At 59.1% G+C, this 23,081-nt stretch overlaps 1 protein-coding gene across 1 annotated transcript in view; it reads right to left on the bottom strand.

Annotated features, from left to right (window-relative positions):
• Positions 1-23,081, bottom strand: part of ARHGAP23 (Rho GTPase activating protein 23) — a 64,911-nt gene that overhangs the window by 20,354 nt on the left and 21,476 nt on the right. Inside the window, 15 exon segments of the mRNA XM_037494772.2 lie at positions 1,430-1,585; positions 1,960-2,081; positions 2,737-2,867; positions 3,129-3,190; positions 4,414-4,731; positions 8,961-9,104; positions 10,126-10,183; positions 10,404-10,515; positions 10,717-10,872; positions 12,356-13,520; positions 16,278-16,332; positions 16,496-16,574; positions 16,781-16,876; positions 18,045-18,075; positions 20,394-20,555. Coding sequence (XP_037350669.2) covers positions 1,430-1,585; positions 1,960-2,081; positions 2,737-2,867; positions 3,129-3,190; positions 4,414-4,731; positions 8,961-9,104; positions 10,126-10,183; positions 10,404-10,515; positions 10,717-10,872; positions 12,356-13,520; positions 16,278-16,332; positions 16,496-16,574; positions 16,781-16,876; positions 18,045-18,075; positions 20,394-20,555 — 2,847 coding nt within the window.

The raw sequence follows: 23,081 nt of genomic DNA, 5'->3' as shown, positions 1-23,081 counted from the left end.
GGACAGACTGGCTCAGACTTTTGACTCTTCGCTGCCTCCACACAGCCAGCTCCTCAGGCTGCCCCCTCCTCAGCACTCCTGAGGAACACCAAGTCCTCCTGAGGCCCGCTGCGCTGGGCCTCCCTCACTATGTCCTGTAGTGGTCCTTCACAAACCCCACTCTTATTTAGGGCCCCCAACTGCTGAGCCCTTGAAGGCTTCCACTGGATCATGCCAGGCTCCATGCCCTGCCGGGGCGTCCCTCCTGCCCCCAGCCCAGGAGGTGGGTCCGTTCTCTGTCCCCACACACAGATCTTCCTCTGGGATTTTGGAAAATGCCACCACCACCTGCCTGGACAACCTTCCTACCCGCTCCTGTTCTTTCTTCAAAGAGTCCAACGCTCAAGGCCACCGCTGCTCCGGCCCGAGGCACCCTCTCCTCTCCCCTCCACCCTGTCTGGCAACGGCAGATCCGCCCTGTCTCAAGTCTAGGTCATCTTGTCTCCCCATTTTCCCAGGGAGGGAAGACTGATTCGTGTGTCACAACAGGGCTCACGGCATGTCACCATGGGACGTCACTGCCCACATTTGCCCTTCCCAAGACATCTCTCCAGCAGAGACCCTTTTGTCAAACAGAATCATACATGAAAACCCAACACGACAGAGAGCTAGACGGGTTGCTCTCGTCCAAACAAGGCTGGGGTCCCTGACCTGCCCTCCTTCAGCACCTCTGGGGTCCCCCCTAGGATGGAGAACCTCAGGCTGTGCTCTGAGCTCTCAAGTGAGGCAGTCAGATCCCTTCCCCAGCCAGGCTTGTCTCCCCAGATCAGCTGCTTTTTCCCCTAAGGCAAACTGCTCCAGAAAACATTCCCCTTCTGAGCCTGGAGTCTGCAAAGCAAGCGGGAGTCTGCAAAGCAAGAGGCAGCCTATGTTTGCAAGGCTTTTGAGCTGAGATTGGTCTTTACATTTTAAAGGGTTGTGAAGAAAAAGGAGGAAGAGGAAGTGGAGGGAGGGACAGGGGGCAGAGAGGCAACAGAAGCTCTATGTAACCAAAGCCTAAATATTTACTACCTGGCCCTTTTACAGAAAAGACGCCTTGTCGCTGGCAAACCTTGGGTGTCTGCGTCTTTGCCCAAGCATTTCCCTCCGCCTGGAATGCCCTCGCCTGACCTTTAATGACTTCTACTCATCCTCAAGGCCCCCAAAGTTGCTGCCTTCTTGCCTCAGCTTCAGCGCCTGGGGCTGTGATGCCTCTATCTTCAAGGCCTCAGTGGCTGTCCGTGCCCGCAGCTAGCCTGCAAGGCAGGTCCTGTCTTGCCCATCTTGGGGCCCTGGCCCAGGGCTGGGCAGTTTGCCGGGCACGATGAAGGGTTGTCACAACACAACATGTGGCAAAGCACCCCCATGCCACCTCAGCCTTCCCTCCACAGCTCCCTCAAGGCGAACCCACCTCATCCTGCAGGTTGATGTCACCGGGCCCACGGTTGAGCTGCTCCTGCAGACTGGACACTACTGCGTTGTTGCCTGGCACTCGGTAAATGCCCGTGGACTCCAACCCCCGCGCTTCCACGATGCGGCAGCAGGCAGCCACAATCAAGGGGACCCGCTGGGGACACACAGGGCAGGCATGTCAGGGAGGGCGAGGGAAGCATCTCCACTAGTGGGCCAGAGGAGGGGGCTGAGAAGCCCAGCTACCCCCAGGAGCCTCTCAGGGGGACAAAAGGTCTTAGCTGCCCCCAGCTCAGGGGCTGGAAATAATACCAAAGCTTCGTCATGGTCTGAAAAGGAACACTGGCTGGGGGGCAGCGGTGTGAGATCTGCCTCAGCTCTGTACATCCTGGAAGACTTAGGAGTGGGGGGCTACCTCATTTGGGCTGTCAGACAAGGTGGGGAGCTGGTTCCCAAACTCCTTGGTTCTCTGACCCTCTGTGCCTTGGCCACCCGCTTCCCTGCTTGCTCTGGACTATAGCAGGGACACACCTGGTTCTCTGTGGCTGGCTGGCACTCCTCCAGCCTGACCCCAAAGGCCCTGGGGGTGGCCTTCTTGTTCTTCTTGATGATGTTGATGCCCCAGGGAGTTCTGGAGGCAGAAGCACTGTCATCTGGGGTGGGGGAGGCGAAAGAGTCAGAATGAGCTGGGCCTGGGAGGAGGGGAAGCAGCAGCCACCCTTGGTCACACACACCTACACGCCCGCTCACACGTGTCTGGACATATGGGGACTCCATCAGAGAGGCAACCGGGGTGCCAACGGCTGATGAGAACTGACATCCCAAGAGAGAAGGCTGATGGGATGAGCATGTTTATCTCAAAGGCGAGAGCCTCAGCGTTACGTAAGGACTTCTATGTGGGCTCCAGGCTAACATAATGAGGTGGGGGGCCACAGGTTCTAGTACAATCAAGGGAGAAACTTCTAAGAGCCAAAAGTGTGTGAAGGTGGAAAAGTCTGCCCTGGAAGGATGTGCCTTCCCCAGGGATAGGAGGACTATGCAGCGGGCACGTCCCAGAGGGCACATCCCAGGTCCTCCCAACCTTGAGACCCTGAGAGCGGCCACTGCTCACAGGCAAACACATATGGACAGACACACTGAGATAATACTGGCTCACTCACAGGCACACACACACAAACATGCGCGCATGTTGCACACACACATGCCCTCCGGCACGTGCAAAGACCCACAGGGCTGACCGCGTGTGTACACACACCACACAGGCACACACATGCTCGAGAGTCACCCCCGTAGCAGCCACATTCCTACCTTTGCTCCCTGCAGGCTGGTCCTGAGTCCTGAGGCCACGGGCTGCACTCTGCTTGAGGAACTCAGACTTGAGGCCCCCTAGGCCACGAGAGCCTTTGGGGGAAGAATCGGCTTTGGGCCCAGAGCTATGGCTGCATAGAAAAAGGGGGAGAGGACAGGTCAACCTCTGACGTGACCCAGCATGCCCCTACCCTTCCACCACTTTCAACCCCTCCATCCCTGAGGCAATCCTCCATGCTCTTCCGGTGACCGGTGACCAGTGACCGGAGGCCTCAGGGCCCCTGCCGGCCCTCCCTGCCTCCCTCGGCAGAGGATGACTCTGTGGGAGCATCTGCCTGGAGTGCCCCCGCCCCCACCATGGCCAGGACTGCTCCATGAGGACCCAACCTCACCTCACTTTTCGATAATCATTAAGCTTCTTGCTGATCAGAGCTTGGTTGGCACAGCCGGGGTCCTGGAGCAGGAAGGGAAGAGAGAGCAGACCAGTCAGTGACCACAGCTCGCCCGCCCAGGGCTCATCCCTGGCTTCGGCCCTGCCCCCTCTCCTCCATCTGCCACCTGGAGGGCACAGACCCTGGAGCGAGAAAGACCAGAGCTGGATTCCTGAGCCCCCCTCACCAGCTGTGTGACCTTGGGTAATCCACTTAGCCTCTCTGAGCCTCAGTCTCCTTGGCAGTAATGTGGGGAGATAACATGGCAACCTCAGGGTTGGGGTGCAGAATAATGCACTCAGCACAGTCCTGGCAAGGCACAGCAATTGCAATAATGGAGGTGACTTAGGAGCCCCTGGCCACTGCGTGTTGGAGACAGCCAGGCCTCTCAGAGCAGGGGTCCCAGATTCTAGGCACTTTCCTTCCTATCACCAGGAAAGACAATGTCCTGGGGAGGCCAGTGCCTGGTTCAGTGAGAGACTGGGTGCTCAGGAAGAGCACCCAGTGGCCCAGAGGCTATGCACCCCTCTTCCCACAGCCAGAGCAGGAACAGGCCTGGTAGGGCCCCACCCACTGTCCTCTTGGCAGAGACCAGTCCCCGAGCCTGGGCCTCCCCATATAACTTCACGCAGGCGACACCAGCAGAGATGCAAACTCCAGCGCAGAGCTATGGCAGTAGCTGCCCAGGAGGGCACGCCATTTAAAAATTCTCCCAAAGTCCTTGCCAAGGCCTTGGCTCAACCCCTGCTGCCTGCTGCCAAAGGCCAAGCCTCTTGGCCTCCTCCCAAGGTCAACATGTTGGTGCCCCTGTGGACAGGCCAGCCCTGTCAGAGGGTCAGGCGCAGTTCTGGCACAGGGGCACCTCATTCTGTAATACAGTCCACAGGGGACCCGCCCCCACACCTCCAGGGAGAAGCTGAGGTCAGCTGGAGACGACCTCTCTGTGCCAGACCTGCCCAAGGCAGTCATCGCTCTAACAGTAAGAATGACTGTTGTCCCTACAGGCACTACTGCCACTGCCAGTCACAGGGCACCACGGACACCGGGTGCTCCGTGCCCACTGTCTGCACTTTCTCCACACAGGCTCTGGGAGGCAGCGGCAAGAGCACGGCTGTCAGGCCCTGTGGGGAGAGGACGCTGAGGCTCGGAGGGCCCGGGCGGGTCACTGCGGTGAGGGGCTGGCCCTGGTCAGCTCTGGCTCCCTGGCTCGGCGGGGCTGGGCCCGGCCCGGCCCTCAGGCCCTCACCTCGCCCTCGGCCCTGCTGTTCTCCCGGATCGCTCTGATCCAGCCCAGCATGTCATCCCGGTCCTCAGCCTGAAAGAGATATTCACAGAAGTCAGCGGTGGTCAGCCGGAACACGTGCCTCCTCTTGGTCTCGCTGTAGGAGATGTCCACCAGGCAGGAGCCGATGCAGACGGGCGCCGCCTCGTCCTCACCTGCGCCGGCCGCCGCAGCCCCCGCCGCCGCCGGCCCGGGCTCCCGCCGCTCCTTGCTCAGGGAGAGCGAGCGCGCCCGCAGCGCGGCGTACACCCGCTTCCACTGGCGCAGGCCGCCGCCCGCTTTCTGCAGGGAGACACGGAGAGGAAGAGACGGAAGGGGGGCATGTGAGAGGCCAGGCCTGCCCGCCCCGCGGGCACAGGCCAAGGGGCTGTAGAAGCTGCAGACACCGGACGCCGGGGCGCCCTGCCCGCCGCTCCCTGGGCCCCTGCTGCACCCTGCCCGGCCACCCAGTCCCGCAGCCTGGACATCCTGCCCATCACTCTCCCTTCCCCTAGGAAGTCTCCAACGTCTCCCACTCTGTCAACACCAGCACCCACACTCATCGGGCGTTGGCACGCCCCAGAGACCAGCGGGGGGCTAGGAGGGTAATCAAGTCCCCCCAGCAAGACCCACCTTACAAAGGACCCTGTAAAGCCATTCCTGCTGCCCCTCACACCGTACCCCTTCGCAGCAAAGCTGGCCAAGAGTTGTCACACCTGCTCCCCCCACTTCTTTGCCTCCCACTCAACTCTCCACTCAGCATCTCCCTTGACCGGCAGATGCTCTCAAGGTCACCCAGGCCTGAAGTTGCTAAAACCAGAGGCTGCTCCTGACCCTTTCCTTGACCTCCAGAGGCATCTGATTCCACCAGGGAGACTTTCCCTCTCCAAACCCTCTTGGCATCCGGGACACCAAGGTCCCTGGTTTACCTCCTAACTCCACCAGCTCCTTCCCGGCCTCCTCCTCTAGATTCCCTCCCCTGACATTCTCCACACCAGTTCTCATCTGGAACAAATCACCCCCAGGGACATTTATCTGGAGGCGTTTTCGGTTTTCACACGGGAGGAAGTGCTATGGCATCTGGTGGACAGAGGCCGAGAACTCAGGACAGTCCCCACGACAGACTCATCTGACCTCATACGCCGGCAGAGCTGAGGTTGGGCCTGTGCCCTCAAGGAGCTGGAGTCCAGGCCTTGGTGCGGGGCTCCCCTCTCCGCCCGCCTCCCTCCCTCATGACATCATCCACACTGGGCCCTTGGTCCTGTCCACCTGCTAGTGGGATTCCCAGCAGTGTCCCCGGCCCTCCCCTTCCCAATGAGGGCCTGTCCCTCCCACTGCCTGCTTGGCTTCTCCTTCACGTGTACACAGGCACTTCACAGGCTGCTTGCTCACCACGGGCACTTGATTTTCACCGTCAAACCTGTTCTCCATTCCCCAACCCCATCTTTTCCAGCAGTAAATCTGAGAGTTGCTCAGAAACCTGGGAGTTGCGGCTCACTCCTCCCTTTTCCTCCACCCTTGACAATTCAACCCATCAGGAAGTCACAGCTGCTCTGCTTCCTAAGTATCACCTGTCTCCACCTCTCCTGCTCCCACCCTGTCCAAGCCATCGGCAATTTTCGCCTGGACAACTGCACAAACCTCTCCAGTCTCCTTTGCATCCTGTACCCAGCAACTGCAGCCAGCCCTTGCACACATGAATAAGACTGGGCCTCTCCCTTGGCACCCTTTCATGGGCTCCCACTGCCCTGGGAATCAAATTAAGGGTCTTCTGTCACCTGGCTGCTGCCTCTCTCCAAACCCTCTCTCTGCGCCCTCCTTATTTCTCACTATGCCACCCATAGGCCTTTCAGTGAAGGGGCAAACCCTACCTTCCTCGGGCCTTTGCCCTGGTTGTCCCCTCAGCCCAGAGCCCCGTCTCTTACCTCCTTCTCCTTCAAAGGTCACCCACATCAATCACCTCCTCAGCAAGGCCTCTCTGACTATATTTTTTTTCTAAAGGAAGGTCCCAATTCCTTTCTACTGATGGACAATCATCACCCTGTTCATTTCCCCAAGTGCTCACTGAAGCTCAGCACCTCACAGGCAGGGGAAGCGCTAGTCACTAGTTACTGAATAACTGACTGGAAGTCCGGGGCACCTTGAGGCCAGGGGTCCGCCGCCCCATCAGAGGAGGGCTCCCTGCGCCACACCCAGCGTGAGACTCGCCCTCAGCACGAGCCAGATGAGGAGAGCCAGGCACAGGGTGGGCCTGCCCACATCTGCCATGAGCTCCGCCTTCCCCAAGACCTGCTGGACTGGGAAGGATGTTCTGAGCAGGAGACACCAGGGCCCCTTGGGGGAATGTTACCCTCTGAGAGAGGTGGTGCCAGGGGTGCCCCTCTGAGACAAGCCAGCTAGGAGGCCATGCCACCCCTGGGCACCAGCGTCCCTGCTGATAGAGAGGTGGGCACTCAGGAACTCAGGACGACAGACAAACCAAGGGCCTGGAGCTGGCTTGACCATTCTCCTAACTCCAAGACCACAGCATTGAGGGTATGAGTGGGATCAGGTTTATCCCCACAGGAGTGGCCAGTGAGCAGGAGGGGCCAGCTCATCTTCCTGCATAGGAATTGCTCAGCCTGGGCTGCAGAGGTCCCCAGAGCTGGAGGACAGGCCACCTGGGTGTCAGGGGTCTGCAGGTCTCACCAGGGCCTCCCAGGGGCTCAAAGGTTGGGCTGGAAGAGTTTGTCCACACCTGGTTTTCTTTCCCCAAACCTCCTCCTCCAGTGCCCTGTGGATCACAGGAAGGTCCCCCACCCCACCACTGCAGGCCAAGCTGTGAGCCTGGGAACCAGCGCGCCGCTTCCAACTGCCCTCACCTCCCAGCCCAGCCCTTCCTTCCCCTTGAATCTCTCTAAATTGCCCCTCTCCTTGGCCCCATGCCACGACTTGGGTTAGGGTCCCCATCCTCACTCACCTGGACAACAGCAATGGTGCTGTCTCCTCCTGTCACAGAAGCGACCCTTCCTCCTGGGCTCACAGACCCCATCTTATTTAAGACCTTGCAAAGGCTTGCCCCAACTGATGAGGCCCCGCATGCAGGGGCAGGCGCCCACCTCAGCCCCCACCTCTTGTCCTGGCTTCCAACCGCCCAGCCCCTCTGCTAAGTTAGAGTCACCTATACCACATGTGGCTCCCCTCAACTCCCCCGTGGCAGAGTCATGCTCTCGTAACTGTTATGCAACGTGGTTATTCTGCTCATGGGAACAGGGCAGGGCAGGGCTGGCCTGGCATTACCCAGAATCTCAGCCCAGAATCTAGAAGCGCTCAGAGCAGGCAGGTCCTGGGTCTTTCTCCCTGCACTGGGTGAAGGCAGGACATTTGCTGGCCCTGCCTGGATCGCACCTCACCCTCGCACTGGCTCTGGGGCGAGGATCATGTCCCCATCTCACAGATCAGAACAGTGAGGCTCTGAAGATAAGGGGGTTGCCCAAAGCCTGAAGCTTAAAAGTCACTGGACAGCAACTCCAAGTCTATCTGACTGAGAAGTTACATTCTTTCCAGGTACAAGACCCCTAAAAGGAAGGGGAAACTCAAATAATAGCAGTAAGCAGAAGAATGGCAGCCCCCATGTCAGGTCCTGGGAAAACCCTTTACTTAGATCATCTCATTTAATCTTTGGCAACAGGCATATGAGCTAAGAATCGTTATTAGCTTCAGTTACAGACGAGGAAACTGAGTCATGGGCAGGTGAGTCACCCAGCTCCCCCAGCAAGTAAAGGTGGCACAGTCAAGAACCAAGCCCAGTCTGTAGACAGCTCTACTCTGCTCAGCCGGCTGCCTGGAGGGACGGCAGTGGTTGCTCCCCTCCCTTGGGCCATGATGCCAGTTGGGAACTGGAGGTCTGTACTCCATGGACCCAGGGGGCCCCACCTTCCCCCTTCAGGATCCTGCTAGTCTCCCCACTCTGGCTACTCCCCCCAGACCCCAGCTGCCTTCATTTCTCGCCATCTCTGAGCTGGCTCTTACCTGGTCTTCTTGCCTCCAATTCAGTCCCCTCTAGTTCACTCCCCAGGAAGCCACATGAAAGAGGCCAGCCCCTGGGACCTTCAGGTGCCCTTAGGATAGAGACTAGAAGCTTTGCTGACTCTGCAAGGCCCTGAAAAGGCTGACTTCTGCTTTCTGTGTGGTCCTTAGCTCCCCTAAGAGCATCGCCCTGGCCATGCTGTCTCATTTTCTATGAGTCTCAGTGATCACTTGGGGAGGTCATCTGCTAACCAAGGATCACTGTGGTTTTATCAGAATTCCAAGTGCAACTTGATCAGATTCACCCCACAGTAAAACACCCCTCCCCCAAGTAAACCTCTTTCCCATGAATGCTTCAGGTCCCCCAGGAAGTTCTTCCTTGCATCCAACCTCTACCCTTCATGCCTAAGCGTCAGCGGGCTCTCTCTGGCTCCAGAGGCTACGGAGTGGGTGTAGGAGAAGCCGGAGAGTTCTGCCGGAGCCAGCTTCCATCCACCTCCACCTCATTCCTCCGGCCATCTTACCTTCCCCTTCTTGGTGAGGACCTGCTTATAATACAACCAGCCTTCTCTCCTGATATCACTGAAGGTGGCATCTGACAGGTCAGAGGTTGAGTGTCGCTTAGAAGGAGCGTCTGCATCTTCAGAAGTGCCCCAGCTATCCAAGGACTGCAGCGAGACAACAACGGGAAATTTAGGGTGGCTGCCAAAGCACCAGCATCTCAGGAGCCCCATGGACCGCTTGCTGCCTGGTGTGTGCCTGCGCTACACTCCACCGTGCTGTGTGGCCTCATGGGCCCCGCTTGCCCTCTCTGAACCACTGGTGTCGAGGTCATGAGACATCCGTGATTGGGAAGCCAGAAAGGAGGAAAGGTAGTGACCTACTCCCCACATGTCTTACCACGCTAGAAAAGCCAATCTGGAACCTCCCTTAACTTTATAGACTTGCAGGAATTAAGGAAACAGAGGAAGTGATCGTGTCAACATGGAGTTAAATAAACAGGGGAAGTGGGAATGTCAACAGGACTGAGTTAGTGGAGCAGGTAGTCATGTCCACAAGGAGTTAAACAGAGGAAGCGACAGTGTCAACAGGACTCCAGCAGGAGTGGTGACAGGTCAAGGGAGAGTTAAGTAAGCAGAGGAAATGATAAGGAATGAGGCAGGTGACAAAGTCATCCAGGTGTTAAATGAGCCAGAGATCTGGAGGGTTAGAAATCGAGATGGCTTTTCCAGTTCGCTCCCCATCAGAAAGAGTTAAGGCCATCTCAGAACTGACTCTGTGACTCCCCAGGCCTGACACCCCTTCTTTTCCATCACCCTCAACCCTGGGTGCCCCCCTTTCCAACCTGCCTCTTATCTCCTGAAGACGCCATGAAAACACTGAGAGCAGGCCAGAGGTCAAACCATGAACAAAGCAAAGGAAGGCCCTGCCCTCCTGGTGCTTACATTCTAGCAGGGGAGACAGGCAGGGGAGGCCTGGCACCGCCATGGCAAACGCCGAGAAGGAAAATATAAAATGGCAAAAGGAGACATGAACTGTCAGGGGTGAGGCTGAAATTTCAGGGAAGGTCTAAAAAACCCAAAGAAAGTTCAAAAGTGGATCAGGTGGCGGGGGCATGGAAAAACATGGGGGGTGGGGGCATGGAAAAACATCAACGCCATGACCCCCGCCTGCAACATTACCACTCACCCCATCTGTGAAGAAGCTGCGAAGCATCCGCAGGCTGGGCACGCGGTTTGGCAGGCGCCTGGGGATTCAAGGGCCAGGGTGAGAATGTGGGAAACAGCGCTTGGACCTCACCCCTCATCCTCTGTCTCCCACCTCACTCCCCCAGGCTCAGAGGCTACTAACGGGGAAGCACACTGCCTGGTGTGCAGAGGACCCGAGGGCCCAGGGCCCCACCAGGGAGCCCAGTGAGCATCAGCCAGGGTGGCCGTGAGCGCCCCCCACTCCAGACAAGGCCTCACCGCAGAACCCTGCCCTCGTCCCGGAAGGTGTTGAGTCCATCATCGCAGGACTTGGAGCGTTCCGTGGTGATGGCCAGCAGATAGGAGGAGCGGCGGCCGGCCTTGATGCTGCCTGCAAAGCCACCCAGCATGGGCACTGGGGTCAGTGAGGCATCAGGCCAGGGGTTTTCCCAAAGCCCTCAAATCTGGGCAGGGCCAGGAGGTGACTGTCCCCAGGAAGAGCAGAAACCAGGCATCAAGCAGCAGACCCATAGAGACCCCTAGGAACCAGGCAGCGGGGAGGAAAGAGGGCTAGGGTGCCGGGAGCACTCACTGCAGTCCTGGGAATAATGGCGGCCAAGCGCAAAGGTGAAGGTTGGGGAGGACGGGCTGGTGCCCAGGACGGGGGCCGAGTTCATGGCGCTGGAGACCACAGCAGAGGCGGGGACGTGCTTGGCTTGGAGGTCAATGCTGGGGCTGGTGGGTTCGTCTGCACAAGCGGAGGGAGTGGTGGGTGAAGGTGGCAGAGAGTTGAGCCTGCTGCCCCCAGCCCAGACTTGCCGGCCCCAGTGCCCCTCATCTCCAGCCCGTGACGGCACCTCCAAGGTTCCTCAAGTGCTCAGATCACATGCCCTCTGCCAGGGGTGACCAACACACCAGACTGTGGGCATGGAGGCTCAACGCCTGCCCCCCCCCATCACACTGAGTCACCCTCCTTAGTCCTGGCTCCTGAGGGCAGGGGCTGTGTCTCCCTCCCCCTCAGACGTGGGCTCCTGAGGGCAGGTGTCTTTCCCCCCAGACTGGCAGCCTCTTAAGGATAAGGACCATCTCTCTCAGTTGAGGGCTTGCTCCTTGAAGGGGGGTGCTATGTCTTCCCCATCAGAGTGGGGATACTCTGAAACTAAAGACTACTTCCCCCCTCAGACTGGGAGCTTGCTAAGACAAGAGGCTGTGTCTGCCCCTCAGACTGAAGCCTGGTTGGGGTGCGCAGGGGCTGTGTCTCCTCTCCTGGCCCAGCCCTCTTCTCCCCTCCGCCATAGCTGCCTAGGGTGAGCTCACCACTCAGCTCCAGTTACCACCTCTTGGCTCCTGATTCCCAGTCCTATGACCTCACATTGCTGTATTTCTTCCAAGCCCCTGGACCCCAGCCCAGCGATCCTGCTCCCTCACGGGTGCCTCAGATACAACAAACCCTAAACCTTTTCCTACCCCACTCCTTCTCATTCCCAATATGGCGGTGAGGCTCTAGTCACCTGGCTCCACCTAGACCAGAGACCTGGCAGCCACAACCCTCTCCACCTCTTGCCCAACATCTGCCCTAAATGTGGCAGGTCTTCAGTATTCCCTCTGCTTTCAGGATAAAGTCTAAAATCCCTGGAGACCAACAAGGTCCCCTCTGACCCTTCCAGTGACCCCAAAGTGCATCTTGCCTCTTTCTCCCTAAACATTCTTCTTCTACCTCCTTTTCATCCTTCAAGTCTTAGCTACAATGTCCTTTCTCCAGGATTCTCCTCTTGGCTACTGTGCTCTGATCCAGACTACGTCTTCAGTCTCTCTTTGCTCCCACCACACCCATCCTGCAGGGTTGTTCTTATCTGATCATCTCCCTGACCTGGTTGGACCTGATACCAGGAAAACATGGGTCTAGCACAGTGCCTGACACAAGTATTTGTTGGATGATGGAGGCATACAGAATGGATGGAAGGAACAAAGAGAAAAGAAGAAAGAATAGAAGGAAGAATGGATGGGTGGAAGGAGGGGACAAGGGAGGGAGAAAAGACGACGGGAGGATGAGTGGAGGAAGGATGGAGGAGACCACAGAAGAACGGACAGATGGATAGACTGACAGATGGACACACAGAGAAACAGGCTAATCCTGTCAGCACACACCCCAGAGTTTTTCCCATGGTAGGGAGGTGGGTGGGTACAACAGGGCACGAAGTCCCCGAGACACCACCTGCATCATCACTCACCGATGAAAGGGATGGACGCCAGAGAGTCTTCAGTTGTGGCCAAAGGAGCCACCTTCTTGCCCGGGCGATCCCCTCGCCCACTGGCCTCTGGCTCTGGGGACTCGTCACCAAACCCAAGGTTCATCTGTCTTGCAGGGGGCAGCTGGACCTTGCGGCCCGTCGGAGGCTTCTGCCTCAGGACCACCTCATCTCGGCGATCCTCAGTGGGGGGCTCTAGGGCCCGGGTGCTGGGTTCTGGTCGGACAACCCTGGGTGGCTCAGAGGCCTCTGGTGGAAACGGTGCAGAGGACTGGGCCAAGCTGAAGGTGGGCAGCCCCCCGAAGGGCGAGTCCCGGAAGGAGAGTGCATGCAGAAGACCAGTCCGGCGCTGGAATGAGGGGCTATAGCTCCTGTACCCAATGTAGCCGATGTCATCCAGGCCCTGCAGGCCAGGCTGGGGTGGGGCCTGTGGCCCGGGCAGGTCCCTGGGTGGGCAGGCAGAAGTGCGGGCAGACGGATGCTGGGAAGCCCAACCGCAGCGTTCGAAGCGGGGTGACACCAGTGCCCCTGGTCCCAGGGCCTCAGCTGAGCGGGTGGCCCGGCTCAGGTAGTCATCTGAGCGAGCTCGGTGCCAGCCCTCCTGGCCCAGCTGGCTCAAGGCACCCTGAGAGGTGGAGCAGGGCCACGGGCGGTGGGCAGTCATATCCTCCAAGCGATCCTGGGAGGCACTGCGGGCCCGGGGGGGCATAGCAGGGCACCGTCTCTCCCCCGCCCTGCGGGGGACCTGGTTCGACAGCCACTGTGACAAGGCCTGCTGACACTCCAGTCTGCTGGGGGGCACCCGGCTGCCAGGCTCCGGGAAGGCACGGGGCGTCCTGGGCTCCGAGGGGAGACGGGGGAAGGCACCAGGGCTGGGGCGCGGCTGGCTCATCCCCAAGGAAGAGTTGTCTGGACGGGAGCGAGCGGTGGACGGGCCCCGGGGCCCCGGGTCACTCCAGGCAGCAGGACTGCGGGGGTCGCTGGGCAGTGCTGAGAGGGGCTCAGGCACCATAGTGGCCCAGGCAGAGACCCGGGCTGGCGGGGCGTAGGTCTTGCGAGGGTAGCAGATTGGGGGTGGCTCTGGGATGCTCCGCGCTTCTCCAGAATACGGCTCGTTCCCCTTCAGGTAGGCGTCCTGGGAATAGGCCTGTCCGGGGACACGGAGGCAGGTGAGCAGTGCAGGACAGGTCCCACGGGCAGGGCCATGGCAGCCTGGGAGATCAGCACCTCAGAGAAGGAAGAGGGCTGAAGGGAGAGGACCGAGCAGGGGAGTCCTTAGAGGGAAGGGTGGGAGGGTGTGCTCCAAACAGCCCACGGAGGACAAAGGGAAAATAAGAGGCCTTGACACATACTCACACACGCTTACACTCGAGGAAGAGCCAGGATTTCTCGAAGACTTATGACAAGGACAGCCTTCACCCACAAACACTCTGACATCTGTTTTCTAGGGTCCTCCCCCCATGCTGGCCTCAGCCACCTCCCTGCTTCTTTATGTCCAGAGATGCCCGCAGCCCCCTGGGCAGAGCTGGGAAACCTCACAGAGACCAGTCACAGTAGCAGATGACAGGGAAGGGGTGTGTCCGGGGTGGGGTGGGCTGTGGGCGGGCAGAGGCTAGGAGTAGGCAGAGGATGAGAGAGTCCAGTTAGCCCTCCACCTCCTGGACAGGGAGCTGGGAGCCTGGCTCTTGGGCCACTGTGGTGATGAGGAACTTGTCCACCTCCTACTCCATCTGGGCAAGGCTTGGGGGAGATGCCAGACTGGCTGAGGGGCCATGGCCACCTTCTGCCTCCCCAGGCCTGGAATTTGGCACTGGGAGCTGAGGCTGACGCTGCATTGCTGAGGAGTGACAGGGCCGGCGCCCAGGCCCAGCCAAAAAAGGAGGCGGCCCCCAGGGACAGCGGCCTTGTGGCCCTGGCCTAGCCTGGCCCTTGATGAGATGCCCGGGGTCCTGTCTCAGGATGAAGTATCAAAGGGTAGGAGGGTGAAACAAAACACACACACACACATGCACACACACACACACACTACAAGGAGACAGGAAAATACACACCCAGAGATACTCACACAGTGAAACACAATGAGACACGCACACACAACTACACCTCCAGTTCCAGGCACACACATCATATGACCAGGACAAGCTAAACCACACCCAGCACACTCGGCCCCCTTCGGACCCACACCCCCGGGGCCAGACACCCACATACCTCTCCCTCCTGCCATCCTGCTGGCCTCCCCAGCTCCCGGCATCACAGCGGTGGCAGCAGCAGCAGCATCCCGGCCAGCCTCCGCCCTCCCTCCCACCCCCAGACACCCCCCACTGACCGCTGCAATGGCCCAGGTCTCTGGCCCCCACACCCCACGCTCTGTGCCCTCCCTGAAGCAAGGCGGCCCTCAGCCCCCTCGGCTCTCGCTCTAGCTGCCTGGGAGGAGGAGGGAGGGGAGAATGGGTGTGGAGGGGCCTCGCCGCGTCGGCGGTGGCGTCAGCAGCTGCCGCGGCCCCATTGGCCTCCAGCCTTGGCTCCCAACCACAGGAATGCCTGGGCCCCACCCTCTGGCTGGTCAGGGATGGGAGAGCCAGCAGAGGCCCCCAGATGCTGACATCTGGCTGCTTGCTCACCAAGCCTGGGTAGCGGAACCCTCCTCCTTGCCCCCCTTGCTTGGGGGGGGGCGGGTGTGCCCAAGGTCGGACCCCACCCCGCCCCCATCTTCACCACCCTCTATAGCCTGTTTGCCTCCCCTCAGTCTGTGGGGAGCTATATGGACAGAGCCCTTGAGACTGCGGAGAGCCACCCACCTTTAGGTGCCCATTCCTACTTCCCCCTCCTCAGGAAGGGCAAGGGGACAATCGAGGTCAGGGGGTGGAGGTTCCCAGAGGGGCATGGTGCCAAGCATGGCACTGTGATTACAGTGATTATGAGAGCACGTCCAGGGTAGAAGCCAGCTCGGCGGCTCCGAGGGCCTCCCAGGCTTGGCCCTCAGCCCTCCCATGGCGGGCAGTGACCTTGGGCGCAAGGAAGTTGGCATCTGGCAAGGACTGGGCGCTGGGCAGGAGGACTGCCCTGGGCTCTGGGTCAGTTGGGGGTTGGACTCAGAGGAGGAGACAGAGGGTGTGTGTGTGTGAGTGTGTGTGTAGTAAGTGGGTGCGCGTGTGAGTGGAGGAATGCTGAGCTCTAGATGCCAAATGCCTGGGTGGGGGGGCTCCCGACTGCACTTCTCGGCTGTGGTCCCGTGATGCTGGTGCGCAGGCGCCGAGCGGGCGGCACGCATGCGGTGAGGACGGCCAGCGCCTGGGGGATCAGGGGCCGTTCCTACTGGGAGACACGGGTGTTGTGTTGTAGGGCCCCAAGAAGCTGGGGTATATGCTGTGATGTTTTGGTTTGTGGGGGTATGTGAGGGTGCCTGTGTGCTCCCTGGCACGTGGCTGTGCGTGTGCAGAGTCAAGGGTGGCACTGCGGACTATGTCGCGTGCTTGTGTAGCTGGCATGTCCATCTGGTGTGTTGAGTGGAATGTGGTGGGGTGTGTGAACAGTGGGGTGTGCCCTGTGTGGGGGGCACATCTAAGGCAACACTGCCTCCGCGCTAGGCAGGGAGGGCGTGCAGGGAATAGGCGTCTCATAGGAGCTGACAAGAACGAGCCCGTCTGGCAGGGCCCGCTGGGCCACCCTCCTTCCAGATACCCTGGCAAGAATCCTGCCTGCCAAGGCCAGCGCCTCCCCCTTGCCCAGCACAAGGCAGCCCAAAATGAAGCAACCATCAGTTGTGACCCAGGGATGGGCTGGCATCCCTAGTTGGGCAATGTGGGCTGGTGCTGCCCCTTCACTCCCTACTGCCCCAGGGGAAGGGCTGGACCCTGTGCCCGGCCCCAGGGGGCCCCCACCTCTTGACAGCAGCAGGACTCACCAGCTGAAGGATGTCCTCGTCCTTGGGCATGATGGAGAGCTCCAGAGTGTCATCACTGTGGAGACAGGGCAGGGGGTCAGGCCAGGCTGGGCAACAGGGGCTGGGAGAACATAGAACTTGGTGGCCAGGGCACCCCCAGGGCCTGGGGGCGGGTTGTGCAGGGACTTGGCAAGTGGGCTGGGAGCTACTCTGGGAGAAGGGAGGCAGGGGGCACTCACCTGTTCTGGATCAGAGCTATGACCTGGGAATAGGTCTTCCCGATGACGTTCTCCCCATTCACCTTCACCAGCCGGTCTCCTGGAGACAAACGCAGGTCCACGTGAGAGTGAGCCACGGGGTGTCAGTGGTCCCACCTGAGAACCAACCTTTTTACCAGATGTGGATGACAGTGCAGGGACAGGGGCTTCCCCAACACCTGGATCTAAGAGTCCCATCCTAACCCATGGGAGGGGAGAAGAGATGGGGCGGGGGTTGCTGGGAGCCAGGTAACAGGGCCAGCTCACCTGTGTGCAGCCCCGCCCTGTGAGCAGGACCATCATCCTTCACATTCTTCACAAAGATGGTATCCATGGGCTCCAGACGGTGTCGGGGGGAGGGTCCTGGTGGGCATCAGCCAGGTTAGCTGGGGGTGGCTGCTGAACGTCACACCCAAGCACAGCTACACACACAGGGGACACACACTCAGAGAATGATCACAGGCACACGCACAGAGATACAGACCCACACATCCATGGAGACCTGGATGCACAGAATGTCTCAGACACAAGGACACCATCCTGGGAGAATGAAAACCTCCATGAACAAAAACCTACAGGAACACACGGACTCGCTCCTTAAAGTCTAGTGTCTCAGCTCTGTGCTAGAAAGCAGCCTAAAAGGGATGCCTAGGTGTGGTCCTGCCCTTTCCGAGTTCATCGGCAGACAGACTCTTGTAACAGTCTATAAGACAAAGGAAAGGGAACCAAGGCAGGGAAAGACAGACCCCTCCACCCTCCGCCAGAATATCCACACCCAGAGACCTAGGCAGAGCCGCAGGAAGGTCCAAAGCCCAGACACCCTCCACCCTTCCACCCACTCCCTTCCTAGGCTTGGGGGCTCCAAGCAGAGGCCTGAGGACCCTGGGATGGGTACTCAAGACAACATTTTGCCCCAAAAATATTGCTCTGGGAGCTGCTGTCTCCTTCAGAGAACTGGGGCTGTCCTAGGCCTCTGGCCTAGGGACTCAGGAAGGCAGTGCCCCCAGTGCTGCCCAGAGGAGCCCCAGTGGCCGACGGGAAGGCTGTCTGTTTTAGGGTTCTGAATTTAACGTCCAGGGAGCCTGGGTGCCAGGAAGGGGCCTGCTGGGATAGCATGGTTGCTGCTTTTTCTGGAAAGGGAAAGCCTTCATGGTCCCCCTTATGCCCAACCACCCCCACTGTCTTCTATCCCCAGAGACAGCCCTTGCTCAGCCGCACCCTACCACCAGCTTCCCAGCCCTGCAGCACCCCCTACACCCTGTGCCCCTCTAGACTGGGAGTAGCTTCAGGGCAGGGGGCAGGCCTCAGAAATCCATCTGGCCCCCGAAAGCCCCCCACAATGTGGAATGGACAGACCCAAAGGGAGACAAGCGTGAGTAAAGGCGGGAGGAGAAGAGTGAGATGTCCAGAGCAGACACGCAGAGAAGATCCGCCAAGGGTGGGGGCACAGCAGAATACAGGCTGACTTGGGGGAGAGGGAGAGAGGCAAGCTGGAGGTGAGTCCAGCCCAGCCCAACCCACGGCTCCTTACCTCCTCCTCGGCCTCCATTCTCTTCCTCCTGCTGGGGACAGAGAGGCGGGTGTGGCCCTCAGCAGCTCCACTGGGTGGACCCCTTCAGGCTCCCCCACCCAAGGGCCTCCCCTCTTATCTCCTTCCAACTAGCCCAGCTACAGGGGACAGGGTGGGAGGGGTGTCCTGGGGACAATTCCCAGTAACATGAACACTCTCGTGCCTGCTGATTCCACCATGACAGTGTCTGAAAGCCCCCCAGCCCCATGGGGAGCCCTGGACCCCTTCCCTTGGGGTGCTCACAGCCAGATGGAGGAGTACCAAGCACACCGAAACAGAGAAGACCCGGCAGACACAGATAAGCAGGCGTGACCAGTGCAAACAGTGGCTATCAGCTCTTAGAGAGCGGGAAGGGAAGCCTGATTAGGGTACCTCTGGGGGGAGGGGAGACCATGTTGGAGGGTGGCTGGGAGAAGGCACTTGGGTGAGGGGAGTGGGTGAGCATGTGCTTGGTGGCAGGACTGGATTGGCTGAGCTGGAGGAGAAAGTCAGCACCAGTAAGTGACAGAAGTCAGACTAACACGCAGGCTTGAAAGCAAAGAAAGAGGGAGCCGATGAAGGTTCTTGAGTGGGACAGAGTAAATGTGAAAATACCAATTAGGAAAGAGGATCTGGGCATCTAGATGCAGGGCTAAGTGGAGTCAGGCGACTCCCGGGGGTCATCACGTAGACAGAGCAGGGAAGGCACCCTGCTGGGGAGGAGATAGGAAGGAGGGCAAGGAGAGGTCAGAGACTGTGCAAGCAGGCAGGGCCTGGCTCTGGGCAGCTAGACCCGACCTTTGCTGTCACCTTGCCTAGTCCTCTCCACACATCACCAACTTACAGATGCAGGCTGAGACATCTCAGGGTTACCCAGAGATTCAGTGGCAGAGCCAGGGCTGGAACCCAGGACTCTGGCAGCCAGCCAGTATAGGGGTGGGCCACAGGAAAGCCACTGGGCACTGCCAGAGATCTGGCCCTCTACCCCTGGCCTCCGGTGTGGGGTGTGTGCCCACTGATGTGAGCTGACAGTATGACCAGCGGGTGGCAAAGGCAGATGGACGCATTTAGACAGCTGAGCTCCCCGCAGGCTCTCAGCCCATGAAGGTTCTGGAAAAGGGCTGGAGTCCACCCCTGGCTTGCCCTGCCCCAGGGTCTTACAGCGCCCCGCATCTCTGAGGTCTCTCTGACAGAGGTGCCCCGCCCAACCCTGGCCACTCAGGCGGCTTCTGCTCCTGTCACCTGCAGCAGGGGACCCTGAGAGAAGGTGGCAGGGGTCAGGAAGGACAGGCTTTTGGAGGAGGGAAGGAAGGACTGGGGGTTCCAGGGAATTGGGGGCTGTGTCCTTCGGCATCAAGGGGTGGGGCACACACCACCAGCCTGGCTCTGAAGCCTGGCTGCAGCCAATGAGAACAGTTTATACAGGTGACTCCAGATTCAGACATGGCTTGAGGGCTGCAGTGGCGCGCATGACATGCACTTACAGACAGTACACGTACATGTCTAGACGTGTACACATGCATGTGTACACCCAAATGCTGTACACACACAGAGTGGCAGCTGTGCAGGCTGTTTCCAGCCCTGGGGAAAGGGGTGAAAGGGGTTCATTGACTCCAAAATAAATCTGTCTTCTCCCCTGCTGCTGGGAGAGGTGGAGGAAGAGCACAGGGCACTCCTGGGGGAGCTCTGGTTCCTGCCTGAGACCCCCTCATGTCTTCCCCCATGACTGCTTCACTGTCAGACACCCCTTGGGTACCCACAGTCCACACCCTTGGGTTGGACTAAGCAGCCCTGGTTCCTGGACTCAGAGTTTGACATTTATATTAGGGCTGGAAGGACCCCTCAGGGTCAAGTAGCTGACTGTGCCCAGGTTACGGTAGGAGAAATAGAGCCCCGAGAGAGGGGTTAGACCACCTCGAGACCCCCAGTGACTTGGGGGCTAGAAGCCAGGCCTCCTTCCTCCCAGCCCATACAGAGCTGTGACCAGCTCTCTGCAGGGGGCCCAGAGGGGTGTTAGGACAAACTCCCCAGGAGTTCAGACTGGGGACAGAGCAATGAGCCCAAATGGGCATGGCCAGCGGCAAGGGGTGCCAGCAATTTCACCTCTCCAAGCAGACTGCTCAGCCTCCAGAGGCCAAGTGTCTGGGACACCGGGGGCATCCTTTAGGTCTCTTGCCTGACCAACCATCCGGCCCCATCTGAAAAGAGCGAGCCAGAGAACCCACAGAATCCAGCCAGGGCTGCTCTGTGTGAGCCCCTCCCAGGCCACAGGAGGACCGTGGAAGGACAGTGAGAAGGAATCCCCGGCCCAGCCCCGGCCCACGGGCATACCTTCCGGCTGCTGTGCACCGCTGACTCTGGTGGGTACACGAGGAAGTGGCGCAGGGTGAAGCCAAAACCATCCTTCTGACTCTTGTGCAGCAGCAGCGTGCGCGGCCCCGGCCAGGGGAGGGGGCGCCCGGGAGAGCACCCATCTCTTGGGCCCAGGGGCAGCTGTGGGACCACAGGAAGACAGTGCTGAGTGGCCATGTGGCCGCCCTCCCCACTGCGCGTGCTGCCTCCTGCAGCCCAGAGGACCTGCGGCGGACTGGACGGGGTCCAGGGGCCTGACTCCTCCTTGCCCCTTCCTTCCTCTCCCACCGTCAGTGGCGCAGTAGCTTCTTCCTTTCCCCTAAGTCAATCCCTTCGTGCCAGGGAAATAATTCACTACATGGAGCCAAGCGTCCGTCCAGTTCAATTCAGCATTCTCTGACCACCAATATGTGCCAAGCACTGGACACAGAGCCTTGCTGCCTGGGAAGTGCCTACTATGATCTGAGCTCACTCCCGCCTGCTGCACAGTTGCACATGCACACAGACATTCACACACATTCATGCAGACAGATCACACCACAAACACCCAGACAAGCACACATGTGCAAAAGTGCACACACACAGATGAGTACATGCTGCTCACTTAGGTACATAGATGTGCACACACAGTTGTGCCTAATCAGAGTCACACATGCACCTGCACACAGGCTGGCACATACGTCCTTCAGGAGCAGTAGCAGGGACAGGTGGGGAACCGAGAGCCACAAGGGAGCAGACTGGACACCAGAACTAAAGCGACTTCCTGAGGCCGGGAGCCCAGCCCAGCAGCTGGCTCTGGTTCACCGGAACTGAGTAGGAAACTGGGTGGGCAGGGAGACAAGCCCTCTGACCAACTTGCTGGAATATCTGGGATTCCCCAGGATGACATGGCAAAGGGTGTGTGAAGACAAGAGTTGGGGGGTGAAGTTTTGTTTCTGGGGCAAAAGGGAGAAGAAGATAGAAAATGGGTTTCCCTGCTCAAAGGGAAAGTGGGTGCCAGAGGGGTGTGCAGGGAGGCAGCTGTGCGGGGATGCTGTCAACTGAAAGCCAGCCGGCTTTCTGCCCCCAATAAAGGGCAGCCTCACCTACCCCTAATTCAAAGTGCGCAAAGCCCCTCCATTCCCACTCGACGGTGCTCATGCCCCTCACTACTCCTTGGGGATCCTTCAGCTGCAGGAAGAAAGAGGCTGGATGCAGAGGCAAGAAGGCCACTGGTTCAGAGTGAGGACGTCCTGCTTCTCCTATGCTTGCCACCTAGTAGCTGGAGACAGCTCAAACTTGCCACTCAAACGTACTAGTACTAAGAAGTTGGTTCTCATCTCCATCCACCCCATCAGGAGGGAGCCTGCCAGCACTGTAACCTGCCGTGGGCGAGGGGGTTCTGCAGGGAGGTGGGGGAGGCTGGGCTCTAGTGGAACAGGCTTGGTGGAGGGGAAATACCTGCAAGTCTCAGGAGGTTATTTTTTTAATGTGACAGAGGCAACAAGCTTGCTTCATACAGTCCCACACAAAAGACACAGCCAGGCAGAAGACACAAGGAGACTGAGGAAGACTCCGGGCGAGGAAGACCATGTGAATCCTAGACATTTGGAAAACCTCCTGGAGGGAGCTGTGAGCTCCTCTTCCCAGAGGGCTCCTAGCAAAAGTTGGGTCACCCCCAACTGGGATTCCAGCATCAGGTGGAGGTCCAGTGAGAGCCCCGTGGCCCCTTCCACTTCTGTGGGAGTCTGAGGAGCCCAGAGAACATTCTCTGGGAATTCTGCTGAGGTTTGAAATCCCCTGACATGGCAAGGAGCTAACTCATGGGGGAGAGGAGAGGGCCTTAGGGGACTCTTTGCTGTGCACTCCTTCCGGAAGGCCCCGCTGGCCCCAGTGTTGACAGCCTCCCCCTTGCCCTCCACCCCAGCTCAGCGCTGAGGCTGTTTGCAGGGCCTATTGTTTTGCTGGTGTCCTGGATTAAGGTTTAAGCCACTAGCTGCCCCGTGAGAGAAGTAGCTGGGACAGGTCCCCGCACGCCCCCCATTCCTCCCCCAGCTCACATCCTGCCTGGAGCTGCCAGCTGCCTGGGGGTGCCACTCCCTGGGGGGGGGCCTGCCTGTAATCCAAGGCAATGGGCTTGTCTTCTTTCAGGCCCCATCCTCACCCAGGCACCACTGGCGCCCCCTCCCTTATCTCTGCCTCTCCCTTTCTGGTTTTCCTTCCTTTCAATCTCCCTTCCCCCATCCCTTCCAACCAGACTCCTGAGAATGTCGGTGGTAATCCCCCCACAGCTACCACACCCAGACTGGAGAGTAGACATCAAAGCCCCCATCAAGGGCCAGATCTGGCATCTCCCCTGTGGGAAGTTCTTCCTTAGGTTTAACCTCAGTCCTTCGTGCTATTACACATGCATGTTTCCCCTCCCCTCAGCACCCCACCTCCCAGAGCTGGGGCAACACTGGGCCTTATTGTCATCTTGGGGGTGGGGTAGTGATAGATGCAGAAACACAGAATGGGCAATGAGAATTAGAAAGTTGATTAGATTAGGAAAGGGTACAGCTCACACACATCCCCAACTCTGCCCCTCTGAGGCGGGCACAGAGACAAGGGGATGGAGTGGGAGGGGCTCAGGGGACAAAGGGGCATGACTGATTAAAGCTCTTCTGTATCCACTCACTCATACCCTCG

The sequence above is a fragment of the Talpa occidentalis genome, unplaced genomic scaffold (assembly GCF_014898055.3).
Source record: "Talpa occidentalis isolate TD23 unplaced genomic scaffold, MPIMG_talOcc4v2.1 talOcc4.7, whole genome shotgun sequence".
Classification (NCBI taxonomy): Eukaryota; Metazoa; Chordata; class Mammalia; order Eulipotyphla; family Talpidae; genus Talpa; species Talpa occidentalis.
Note: the sequence above shows the minus strand (reverse complement) of the source record. Positions and strands in the feature narration are given on the sequence as shown.